Below are 12357 nucleotides of genomic sequence, written 5' to 3'. Positions count from 1 at the left end.
GGCCCCTCGCGCCTTCTCCGCTTCCTCATCCTCCTCCTCGTCCTCCTCCTTCTCCTCCCCGTTGTTCCCCCTCCGAGGGCGAGCGCCGTTTCCCGTGAGCAGCGGTGTCGGAACGGGCGGGAGGGGAGGGAGAGGGGCCCCGTGACCCCTCGGTTCCTCGCGGTGCTGTCGAATAAGCGCTCAGTGCGATTCATTTTGCCCTTTTTGGTTTATTTTTTTTAAATTTCAATGGATGAAATTGGTGATTCCTGCAGGATTTGTGGTTTTCTGTTGAAAGAGACCCTGGTAACTGGTTAGGTTTTGCTGTAGTTGTGTCAGGATCAGCCCTGGAGGAGCCTCCGCCCTCCCTTCCTCCCAACACAGCTTAAATGTAACTAATTTTTGTCTTATTTTAAAAAATTAAGTAGGTAGTGCTGATAATACTTGCAGGTTTTGTGGTTTTATGTTGAAAGACCCTGATAACTGCTTAGGTTTGCTCTAGTCACGTCAGGATCAGCCCCAGAGGAGCCTCAGAGCTGTTTTCTTGCACACACAGCTTAAGTGCAATTAATTTCTGCCTTTTTTTAAAAAAAAAAAAGAGATTTAATTGGATAGTATTGATAATTCTTGCAGGTTTTGTGGTTTGCTGTTGGAAAGAGACCCTGGTAACTGCTGAGGTTTCCTGTAGTCATGTCATGGTCAACCCCACAGGTGCCTCAGATCTCCCTACCTTCAAGTGCAATTATTTTGTGCCTTTTTAAAATAATTAAATGGCTAGTACTGATAATTCTTGTAGGTTTTGTGGTTGGCTGTTGGAAAGAGACCCTGGTAACTGATTAGTTTTGCTGTAGTCATGTCAGGATCAGCCCCAGAGAAGCCTCAGACCTCCCTTCCTCCGAGCACAGCTTGTGTTCCTGATCCTGCTCCCGTCGCTGGAGGCCCAAGTGACGTTGCCTTTGGTGAGCAAAACCTTAGCTTCACCGCCAAAGACATCAGCCTGGTGGAGATGATGGAAATTGAGTATACCCAGCTGCAGCACATACTTTACTCACATATGGAGGCACAAGCTAGTGAAGGTGAAGTGGAAGCTAGGCTCAATTGTCTCCCTTTGCCTGGCAATTCTGCAGACCCTCCTCTGCACCAGACCTCACAGAACACGGGTCAGGAGGGGTATTCTTCAAACAGCTCGGGGAACCAGGTGGTTTACCCAGTTGTCTGTCAGTCAGGGTTACCTTCTGAGAGCAGTTTGCTGAGTTCAATCCCACATTTGGGCTATGCTGACTTCCAGGAGCTCAGAATGATGTTACTTAGCGAGTCTAACCTTCCCTTGAACCAAACAGATAGAACGCCCAACGGTAGCTCTGTAGAAGGCCCAGGACACAGCTTAGTAAAAGTTAAGCACGGTGAAAACTTTGTTGAGATGAATAAAGAAAACATATTTGTTGAAAATTCGGCACTGGCACGAGGGCCGAGATCTAAATCTGCAGTCAGAGTTCGGTTGGAAGACAGATTCAACAGCATCCAGAGAGAAAACCCCAGATGTCAAGAACCCCAAGAATCTGGAGTAACTCGTAACAAGTGTGTTGCAATTAATTTTAGTTTATGTTGTTAAACTATGTTTCGTCATGTAGTTCAAAACTGATTTTCTAAATGAAACCTAAAACCAGTTGTTTTTTAAAGCACGAGATTGATGGGTTGGACTTTAAAGTGTGTCAGTCAAATGCAGCTGCAACTCCACTGACCTTCGATTGGTTATCTCTGTACATTGCATAAGTAGTACAGCATGTCATTCCAAAATTAATTGCTTTATAACTTTATGCTTGATAACGATGTCTAATGTAAATAAAAGTGAGAGAAAAACATTAGCTAGTTGTAACGTGCAACCTTTTGATTATAATAAACTATAAGAGCAAATAGTTTTGTGGTATGGAAGCCTGGCTATGGGGGAAAACTTCCAGCAAAAATAATGCTTTACAATCTGACCCTATAACTATTGTGTTCTGATGAAATGATTTATTGAAGCATAAAGCTGAATTGTTACTGCACAGATTAAAATACCTTCTCAGCTGATTATTTTTTGTCTCTGAAATAGGCAGTTTGGCAATAACAATGATTTCTGCATACAGTAAACAAAAGTGGTTTCTTAGTGTGTAATGATAAATTTTTCTGCACTTGTTTTCAAGTAGTCAGTCTGTTATGTTTTCTGTGTTATGTTTTGATTTTTTTTTTCTTATTTTCTTTTAAGTTTAGTAACATTGATTCAACAGCCATCAGAGTTGATAGGTGTTCCTCTCCATCAGCAAGAAAACAAGTGTCCTGCATTAGGGAAAAATCAGACAGCACCTACCACACCTTCTTTACCACTTACATACCCGTTATTTACTGTGAATACATGTTCTACCACTGGAAGCGCTAATCCTTCACAAGCACAGGTAGATAACGCATTCACTGCTAATATCAAATGCTAATGATGTTAGCCTGTTAGGTGTAATATAATTCTGAAGGTCTGTGTTAAAGTGTGACTTAGTTTGAATAAGGATTATCAGTATGATCTGTAGTGCAATTTATTTCTTCCTATATTAATCTTTAAACCATCAAAAGTAATTTGTCCCACACAGCAGTTTTGTGGCATTATGTCATTTGTAATAATATGCAGTCGGGTAACGCTCATTTGGCCATTAGATTTCTTACAAAAGAAGAACTCTTTCTTGAATCTCTTATCTGCACAAAACGACATGCAGTAACCTCTGAAGCATGACAATAATGTCTGTTAGAATTTTGTGGTTGCTGTGTGCAGAAGTCATTGGGATTTATTCTTATACAACACATTGAATCATGGGGCTGAAACTTAAGAAGTTAACGTGAAGATACTGAAACAGTCTCTTTTTTGTGTATGTAGTGCTCTAAGTGTTTCCTTTTTTGGTTTTCACAGACTTCTGGAACGTCTTGCACTAGTTTGGAAGCTGTCAGACACCAGGACGTTGGGGTACCCAAGACATTATCTATCTGCTATCAGGAAATTCAGTCCACAAAACAGACAGTAGGTATGATGCATAAAGCTTTTCCTGAGGAAGTTTGGATTAAAGTTGGAGGTAAACCATTTGTTTTCTTTTCACTTGGCTTTCTCTTGGCCTTCAAATCTACATTATTTTTCTGAATCTGTGTGTTTTATGGAATTACTTTGATCTTGGTGAATCTCTTGAGATGTGAGATTTATGTCTGAGCTGTGCAACATGGGACTGAATTTCCCTAAAAGAATTAAACATCTATTAGCTTAGCTGTGCTTTCAAAATTGTTCTAGCTTGAAATGAGAAAACCCAAGGTTGCAAAGTACCTTTGAAACTTCTGGTTAGAGTAAGCAGCTGGTTTCTTTCTATGCATTTTGACCCCAAAGTTGATATAGCAGATCCATTCAGTATCAAACTGAAGAGCATTTAAGGGACTGGCTCAAATGCTAATCAAGGACAGGCATGACATCTGTGGGTTCTCTGAGAAAACTGGAGCTAGGTGGATTTTGAAACAGCAAGCAATGCCTTAGGGCTTCCAAAGGACGTGTGCTGCTGTAGGAATCAGTCTAGGTAGGCAATAAAGTTTCAAAGATTATTCCACGTAAATAAGCAACAAAATTCTTAATTTTCAGTGATTAGTGGGAGCATTATAAATAGGTTTTTCTTTTCCTCTTTTTTTTTCCAAGAAGACGCTTTATCCAAGCAAGTGATCAACAGAAGAAGTTACAGCCTAATAAGCCCTTTGGATACAAACATGGATCACAGACCTCTTGGTGAAATTCAAGATATGCATGAGGATAGCCAGAGTAGTGCATCTTCCGTGGGTCCCTGGCAGTCAGTGCAGTCAAATTCAAGTGTGCAGATGCACGGTGTTACACAGGATGGAATCACTCAGCGAAGAGAAAGACATAACCGCATGGAGAGAGACAGAAGGTAATTCCTGTGGAGAGTGACAATGGAAAGTTTTTGAAGCCTAAAGTAATGCTGTTGTCCAGAGTAACATGTAAATTTGACATATTTTGTTTTACCTACGAGTAAAAGCAATGCAGATGGTGAGGGTCTAGTGTTTGTTAGAGGAAAAGATGTGTACATCTCATTGTGGTCCTCTTTGCTGTTTCTTTTTACTCTATAAACAAAGAGATTTCAAAACATTTAGCTCATTCTGTAAGGATAATTTGCGTAGAATGTGACTAATATACAAATACAAGTCTTGTAGCAAACAAAAAGAAGTCCCCCAGATCCATGGCTTGTAGTGCATGTGAGCAGGTTTCCTTTTCTTTATTTATTTTCTTTCTTTCTGGCCTGTTGAGTAATAACCTTTTGCATCGGCCTGTAGGCGCAGAATCCGGGTTTGCTGTGATGAGCTGAACCTTCTGGTTCCTTTCTGTAACGTTGATACTGATAAGGCAACAACGTTAAAATGGACGACCGCTTTTCTGAAGTACATCCAGGAAAGGCACGGTGATTCTCTGAAACAGGTTTTAAATCTAATTTCATTTTTGTTCTTGATAAAAACGTGAAATGTTTTATAGTTATCATAACATAGCTAAAAGTATACAGCATGCTTCTCTTTGATGCTGTTTGTGAAGGACCTAGATATCATTGAAACTTCCTTTTAAAAATGCTTTTTTTTTCCCTAGTAGCTGTCTTTATGAGTTTCAGTTGAGTACTGTGAAATCTTAGGCTGTCCTAAGTCAGGGCTTTCAAATCAGATTTTAAATGCTCTGTTTGTTTGTAGTTAGCCCAGTTCCTTAGCATGATGCTATCTGGGCAACAGTAGAATTGAGGTCCTCTTCAATCAGTCCTCCCTGCCCTCCTTTATTTTCTGCTCATTTCACAGAGTTGACTTGAGCTTCTTTTCATGAACTGGTAATTGAGCGATGGGATGCTCAGCTATGCGCCCATGCTGTCTGCAAGGGGGTGAGAGCAGAAAAGGCTTGTGTACTCCGTAAGCGGGTCCCCTGCAACTGCATCAGGAGTTGCAGCCCCAGAGTCATTCTGGCTCTGTGAAATATCATAAGGGATTAGATGGAGTGTGTACAGGAGATCCTGTTCTTGAGATACTGGGGAGGCTCCTCAGTACTTCCTCTTAAAGGTCTATTGTTTTTTTTCCCAGAAGACACAAGTGAAACAAAACCATAGATCTCAAGTAAACAGCTATATTAAATATAATTGTTATTTATTTTTTGTATTTTGATTTTTAGGAATTTGAGACTGTGTTCTGTGGTAAAACAGGCAGGAGATTAAAAATAGCAAGATCAGACTCATTTGTAACGTGTCCAGTGCAGGAAAACACACGTGGCCGTGGAGACCAAGTAGTCTGAGCTGCCCGCCTTGAGCTGTATGACAAGCGTGGCTAACTCACTGTGGCCCAAACCGTATTTACATGCTGAATATGAAATGTGAACTTTCACTTATAAAAATATATACAGATTTAAAGTAAACATTTCAAAATGGAAATGAAATTTAGCGACACCAGCATTAGCAAGCAGTGCTCTGTTAAAGGGGCTTTGGGACCAGAAGCAACAAGAAAATGTTGTGACAGCTAAGTTTTTTCCTCTTCAGTTATTAAAAAATGTGTTACTTTTCTGTTTGTGGTTCTGCTTTGGGGTTTTTTGGTATGTTTGGTGGTTTGTTTTTTTTTGAAGACAATCCAGTACAGTTAGGAATAATTGTAGAGCATCAATCTGCCCTGTTCTTATAATGACTAGACGCAAATGTACTCAAGTGTAAAAAGAAATTAAAGTTACCTTATTATAATGCTATTTTTTTGTATTAAACGTTTATAGGCTATATTGGTTAATTGAGTAAGTGCAATAAGAGCAGCACAGATTAAAAACTGTGTAGTTCTTATTTGCCATGCATATTTTAACATACTTGGCCCTTAAGTGTAATACAGTGGTGTTGGCAATTTTTTTTAAACTAGAATACTATTTTTAATGCCCATCACACAACTGTCCAACAGGTTCTTGTATTGTTACTTTAGTCCACGGGTGGTGTACTGTAAGCAGGAGAATATTTAAATGAACAAACTGTTTTCGCATTTAAAGATGAACGTGACTCTTGTTCATCAGCTTTAGCATATAGGGCAGAAATACAATAGCGTGTGAGCTGAGAGTGGGTTTATTATTTTTTTTAAAATAGATGATGGTAGCAGGTTTTAAAGTACTGAATTTCTCCCAAAATAAATACTGTTTTAAATCACGGATATGGACAATTTTGCAACAATTTATTTCCAAGCAATCCTTGTAAAACTGGGTCTGGAACATGGAATTCAGCTGAGTTAATTTGATGCATTTAATGACTCAACATCACAAAGAAAAGGTTAAAAAAAATCTCCTTTTATTTTTACAACAGTTCATACAGTTTTTTTTTGCTGGACTTTAGAAGAGCATCCTTTCTTATCGGCAGTTTCATTCGCTGTGCAAATAGCTGAAGTAGAGGTCTTGAAAATGCTGTTACTTAATTTCCTTTCTTATCATATGGAAATATAAAAAAAAATTCTCCCCTGTAAATTAAAATATATACATTACACCTTTTGCAGAATTTGATTGCAAGAGAATTACTCTGCACTGGTCTTGGCCAATATTTGAGGTGCAATCTGAAATTGGTAATGGACAGCATATACATAGGCTATGGCCTTTGCTTAGGCCAGAATCTTAACATATTAAAATATGGGCTATTTAAACATCTAATTTCCAGCTGATGTAAGTAGCAGTTAGGTGCCGGAACGCCTTAGAAATGGGTTTGTCCCCTAACTAGGGTCAGTAGGAGCAGCACCAAGGAATTCAACTGACAAGGTTCAAACTTGTATCCAGAGAATTCATGGTCTTTAGTACAGTTGGGAATGGGAGGGTAAAAAGGAACAATGTTTCCTCTTTACAGGGCTCTTGAACAAAGACAGAAAGAGAAGGTGAGGTTGTTTAGAAGTGAAAATAATGGGAGGGGAGGAGAAAATACTCATAAAGCATCTTTAGTAAAAGTTTTCATCTGATGCTTTCTTTTTCATAGAACTGTGCCAAAGTCTGCACTTAATACAATAGAAGGAACATCCGTCCATTTATCGCTAGGAGGTTTCTGTCTGTTTTCTTACAATGCACTGTTTATTTAAATATTCAGTCACTTCTCTTCTTGTACTGTTGTTTTATGATTTTTTTGAAGTTGCTGCTCCAACAGCTCCCATGCAAGCTGATGTGTCACATATTCCTGGAGTTCCCTGAGCCCCAATAGCACCGGGAGTGCCAGGATCCCCTGGAAGACCAGGTTCACCCTGAGCGCCGTCTCGACCATTTTTAGTAATTCCAGGCACACCAGGTGGTCCTAAACAAGAAGGAGAAAAATTTCATTATTACCTTCCTTTTTTTAAATTGATATAGTGTTTTACTTTTAGATTGCTTAAAATACTTCAAATGTCTGTTCATCAGACTTGTTATGGCCTGTTGAGTACAAGGTGTTGAATAAATTTAGCCTGCATCTGGAGTTATGTGCGTTGGATTTTTTAGACTACCATTGGATTTACTGGAACTCCCTGAGTGTAGTTGAAGGTGTATTTTGCTTTTGTCACTGCATGCAGAACTGATTCCATTGCAGCACTGTCTCCATTATTATTCACGGCATCATACTCTAAGTCATTTGTTGCCAGAATTATTTTACGTCATCTCTGACTAATTTGTTCAGGGGCTGTGGTGGATGTGTGCAGGCACAGCTTTCTTATTGTGACAATGTCCATCTATTGTCCCTCCTTCCCTGCCCCAGCTCCCTCTTTGGTGAGAGGCAGCGGCCTTGAGCTGCCTCAGTTCATCGCATCACCTTGAGTCTAGTTGTAATCAAGGTTCTCAATAGGGAAGGAGAATACAGACGGTGATGGTACAGAACATCTCCTTGACGTCACAGGTAAGGAGTTTCCTTTACCCCTATTTCTAATTTCAAAAATTTGCATATATATATTTTGTTTATTGTCAAAAATAATATCTGCTTTGGGGGGACTCAAAAGTAGGACAAATGTTCTTAATATCCCATGTGTTAAACACAGCCTCTTCTCATGTGCTTTGGAAAAGAAAACATTTATGGAGTAATGCAATTGTTTTATGGAAGAATCTGAGACAATTGGGTATAAATATTCTGGTTTCATGAAGTTATTCTTCTGGGTTTCTAATAGGTATTCATTAATTTGCATAAATTACTCTTTGAATCTTTTGTTAATGGATTAATGACTTCAGGAGCTGGGATTACAGCCAGGTACAGAGCAATAACACCACTGCGCTCTCAAGGTTGTTACACTAGGAAGTTATATTTGTTTCTGGTAAAATTAAATATTGGCCCTATTTCTCTTGTTTGATCAATGAACATGGACTGAATTTGGAGGACTATAGCTGGAGGCCTAGGCTGCAGCCTTCACCGTGAACATTCCTGAAGCAGAGCACCAAAAAGACGTGTGTCTTTCAGGAATCATCCCCTTGCCTTGGTCTGGAGCCAGAGCCTCAGAGGTGTTACACACCCTTAAATGAACAGATACAGCGCTTGTTAATCAACTAGTTAGTTGCTGCATACAAAAAGCCAGCGAGAGGAATAATCTGACACTGGCAGCTACATGGGGAGTTAAGAAGGGTTGTGACTTCCTGATCTAGAAAAGCTCCTGACCTTTCACAGCCATTAGTGCAAAATACCAAAAGTGACTGAAGTGGCTGTCCCAGCAGCCTTTTTGCAAAACTGTTCTCCAGAACATTCGGGAATAGACAGGAGTGGTGTCAGGAGGGGATGTGCCAGTTAAGTTCTGCTGGTTAAACTGTCTGCATCTGCTCTGCTGCACCCACAGGAAGACGGCCCTGCTGTGATGGTTACAGGGACAAAGTGATTCTGATGCAGAGCTGTCCCTCTTAAGCCTTTTCTTTAGTCATGGTTTGTTAAATGATTTGCACAGCCTTACCTTGAAGGCCTTGGTCACCATCAGGTCCATCAATACCTTGACCAACAGGTCCTTTATCTCCCTTTTCGCCAGTGTCACCTTTAATCATAAACAGACAAGTGCAAGTATAAGTTCTGCTGCAGCTGGATCCAAGGACACAAAGAGGAAAGCAAAAAGAAATTCATAATCCTCAGGAGACTGCTTGGATCCCTGCTTACACTGCAACCCTGAAGATGCAAAACTGCCCTCCACAACTGCACCTGCTGCCCAAGGCCTGATCTTTTCTCCTTTGCTGCTGACATTAGTATTCATTTGCAATTTATTTCAGTAGGCATAAAAGAGAAGCAGTTTGGTTTAGTCTCACTTACCTCTGGGACCAGGGTCACCAAGTTCTCCTGTTGGCCCTCTGTACCCAGGGGGCCCACGAGGACCGGGATGCCCAACACTTCCTGTTGCTCCAGGAGGACCTGGGGGCCCAGCTGGGCCAGGACGACCCGTCATGCCAGGAGACAGGGGCTTTCTTAGGTTAGCAGCTAACTGGGCAATTTGATCTGAAAAGGAAAACGGAAAACCGTGTTTCTGGCATTCTCCCTCTTTCCTGTTTGTTTACCACCAAGTGTGTGTAATTGCGCGAGCAGCCAAACACCGCGGAGCTGGCAGAGAAGCAGAGTCGCACGCTTGGGCAGATTTTGCTCCCTGCCCCTCCTGCACGCTCAGTGCTGCTGGCAGGAGGTCACAGAGCACACGTCTCCTCTCAGCTCACCTGGGGCTCTTTGACTTTAAATCTCCACAGAGGGAGATCTTGGGCAGAAAGCTGCAGGTTTTTGAACTATTGGTATTTCCCCTTCCCTAAACCACTTTAAAGGATGTTAAGTATTCTAGAAAATGATACTTTAAAACAAGTTTTCTGAAACAGTATTGCAGAAGTTAACTTCATCCCAAACCATGAATATAACCTCTAAATGCAGAACAGTAACATCGAAGAAACAAATGTGGCCTGGGAGCCCTGCTTCAGGGAGAGGAGGTGGGAGCTGAAGATGGGAGTTTAGGGCACGCTCTTGTGCTTGCACAATACTTGTGTCAAAGCTGCTTTCAGCACACTTCACATGTTGTCGTGATGAGACATTTACAAATGTTAAGAAAAATGAAAGACATCCCCGAGAACAAGGTGCCCTCCTAAATAATTCCGTTACATTAAAGGTCAGTGTATAATTTCTTATTAAGACAGAAAAATAACATCTCAGGAGCCATCTTATGTTAAGGATCAACTCATCTTCAGCTGAATACAGTAATTATAGTCAGTTTTCTCCCAGTAATACTCACTGCTTATCATTTCCCCACAGAGTTCTCTGATACGTTGTTCGCTGGCCTCTCTGCCCTGCAATTAACAGAAGAAGGCATCAAGATACAAACCACGTTATCAATAATCATCCCTGACAGAAGCTTCAAGACATGAAACATCTTTCCAACAGCTCAGTAAGAGGCATAGGATTCCGTGTGAAGATGAGTGGTAGTTTCCCCTGTTCAAAAGATGACAGCTTCAGTTTAGAAGCTCTGTCATGTTAACAGCGCAGACTATTTTTAATTTTAGGCCAGATATTTAATCTGGGGCTTGGTTGGCCTTTCCTGAATGATGAAACATGAGCTCCAGCCAATACAGAGGTCTAACATTTGAAGTAGTATGTAGGAGTTGTAATGACCAACTTCCAGCTCTCTTTTGCAACGAGAACAGTGACTTTAAGCCTGTTCCAATGGACACAGATAATCGGTTCATCTCTCACTGTGAGAGAAGATTCATTCTTCAGAACAAGCACTCGGGGATTTTAATTCTGACGCTGACCAATGGCTTGTTGATCTTTCTGCACTGGTGAGCTCTTGAAGCAAAACTGTCAGCTTGTGTGTGCAGTTACCAGCTCAAATACAGGACCTTGGTTTTTTGAATATGATTCCAAAACCCATGATCTATTTGTTCACTCCAGCGACTCCTTGGCTGCGACCCAGAAGCAGATCGTACTTACAGGAGGCCCAGGTTTTCCCGTGATGCCAGGAACGCCTCGCTCCCCCTGATGTCCCATGGGCCCTGGATGTCCTGGGATCCCTGGTGCTCCAGCTGTCCCATTAGGTCCTTGGACACCTTTTGGACCAAGTTCTCCTCTTTTTCCTGGCTATAATGAAAAAGGAGGGAAAAAGATAAAAAACACTACAATTAAAACAAGACATGATCTGTTATTTTCTCATAGGGATTTAGTTAAGCCTTTCTTTGGGTTTCACTGACTGATGTGGCTGATCATGTACATTTCTTGCATCATACTGGTGATCTTGCACATACAGGTGATGATAGTGAGAGTTCGTGCTGCAGTAAAATGATCACTCACAGCTGAACATTTTGAATACCAAAGAAAATTGCCATTGTCCTAGATTTTATAGTGTGGTCGTGAACAAAAATGTGCTTCTAGGAATCCATGCTAGAACATAGTTTATGGGGATACGTTGATCAATACGCCTGTATACTCCCAAACTTTTCAGGGCATGAGCCCACTGTGTCTGACACATACCTCTCCTTTTTGGCCAGGGGGACCAAAGGGACCCTGTTAGGAAGAAAAGGGAAATAAGAAAGAATGATCCATTCAGAAAATTCACATCTAAAGTCAAATATCTTGAGCTCGGAGAAGCCATGATGACATCTACATGGCATCTCATGGGCTTTTCTAGCAAAGGGGACAGGATACGAGGAAGGTCAGATTCAGCCCTGGCACAACAGGGAGAGGACCCTGATGCCGAGACTTGCCCCAGTTACCAATGCTGAATGCAGGCAACCTGGCTGCTTCTTGAGATGGACCAACCCCCTCCCCGGGCAGAGTGATGCTGACCACTCTGAAGAGCAAAATGACAAATGAGTTCTGCAATGGCCACGTGGACCATCCAGCGCGTCCTGAAGGCAGGAGGGGAGCTGACGCACACCATGAACACTGTGGTGGAAAGACTTGGGGTGTCTCCTCCTTTTCACAGGGTTGGAGCTCTTGAACAGTTAATTCTGATGGACCATGTTAGTTTTTGATACATGGTTGTGTATTTGAGGAATCAATTCCGCTGAGTGTAAGGTCACCTACCAGTTCTCCTTTGTCACCAGGGAGGCCGTCAGCTCCAGCAATGCCCTGAAAATGAGATACCAGAATTAACACTGTACCTGTTGGTGCACAAAGATTATTGACAATAAGGCTCTCTCTGAGACTTGGATAATCTCAGGTCCTATGGAAAATGGGAGCAATTAGCATCTCATACAGCTGCTTCTGCAAGAGAAAATTCTCTTTTTCCCCAAAGCTGAGCTCCACAGTAGCTGTTCCTGCTGACAGTGGCACTCCCGGAGCAAATCAGCTTGCGTGAGGACTAGGTGTCCTTTGCAACAAGCTGGTATTTGGATGAAAGGCTGAAAACATACAGATGAGACCCCTGATGGCGTGGACA

General features: G+C 41.5%; 2 protein-coding genes across 5 annotated transcripts in view; one reads left to right on the top strand and one right to left on the bottom strand.

Annotated features, from left to right (window-relative positions):
• The first annotated feature begins 34 nt into the window (after nucleotides 1-34).
• TCFL5 (transcription factor like 5) lies at nucleotides 35-6172 on the top strand. 4 transcript variants are annotated; one of them, XM_069872158.1, is made up of 7 exons: nucleotides 35-94; nucleotides 831-1557; nucleotides 2225-2411; nucleotides 2912-3071; nucleotides 3674-3920; nucleotides 4324-4465; nucleotides 5192-6172. In XM_069872158.1, exons 2-7 carry the CDS (start codon nucleotides 833-835, stop codon nucleotides 5309-5311), a joined length of 1581 nt encoding a protein of 526 aa, XP_069728259.1. In that variant the 5' UTR covers nucleotides 35-94; nucleotides 831-832; the 3' UTR covers nucleotides 5312-6172. The 4 variants fall into 4 exon arrangements, with proteins under 4 accessions (XP_069728259.1, XP_069728262.1, XP_069728261.1 ...); XM_069872161.1 differs by lacking the exon at nucleotides 35-94 and having other exon boundaries at nucleotides 730-1557; nucleotides 2912-3023; nucleotides 3677-3920; XM_069872160.1 differs by lacking the exon at nucleotides 35-94 and having other exon boundaries at nucleotides 730-1557; nucleotides 2912-3023.
• Nucleotides 6173-6312: 140 nt separating this feature from the next.
• Nucleotides 6313-12357, bottom strand: part of COL9A3 (collagen type IX alpha 3 chain) — a 36015-nt gene continuing 29970 nt past the window's right edge. The window contains exons 26-32 of the mRNA XM_069872157.1: nucleotides 12003-12047; nucleotides 11448-11480; nucleotides 10911-11057; nucleotides 10216-10270; nucleotides 9261-9443; nucleotides 8914-8991; nucleotides 6313-7307 (exon numbers count right to left, since the gene is read on the bottom strand). Of these exons, the coding sequence (XP_069728258.1) occupies nucleotides 7132-7307; nucleotides 8914-8991; nucleotides 9261-9443; nucleotides 10216-10270; nucleotides 10911-11057; nucleotides 11448-11480; nucleotides 12003-12047 (717 nt within the window). The 3' untranslated portion in view covers nucleotides 6313-7131. The remainder of the gene's footprint in view (nucleotides 7308-8913; nucleotides 8992-9260; nucleotides 9444-10215; nucleotides 10271-10910; nucleotides 11058-11447; nucleotides 11481-12002; nucleotides 12048-12357) is intronic.

This window comes from Phaenicophaeus curvirostris, chromosome 18 (genome assembly GCF_032191515.1).
Source record: "Phaenicophaeus curvirostris isolate KB17595 chromosome 18, BPBGC_Pcur_1.0, whole genome shotgun sequence".
Lineage (NCBI taxonomy): Eukaryota > Metazoa > Chordata > Aves > Cuculiformes > Cuculidae > Phaenicophaeus > Phaenicophaeus curvirostris.
Note: the sequence above shows the minus strand (reverse complement) of the source record. Positions and strands in the feature narration are given on the sequence as shown.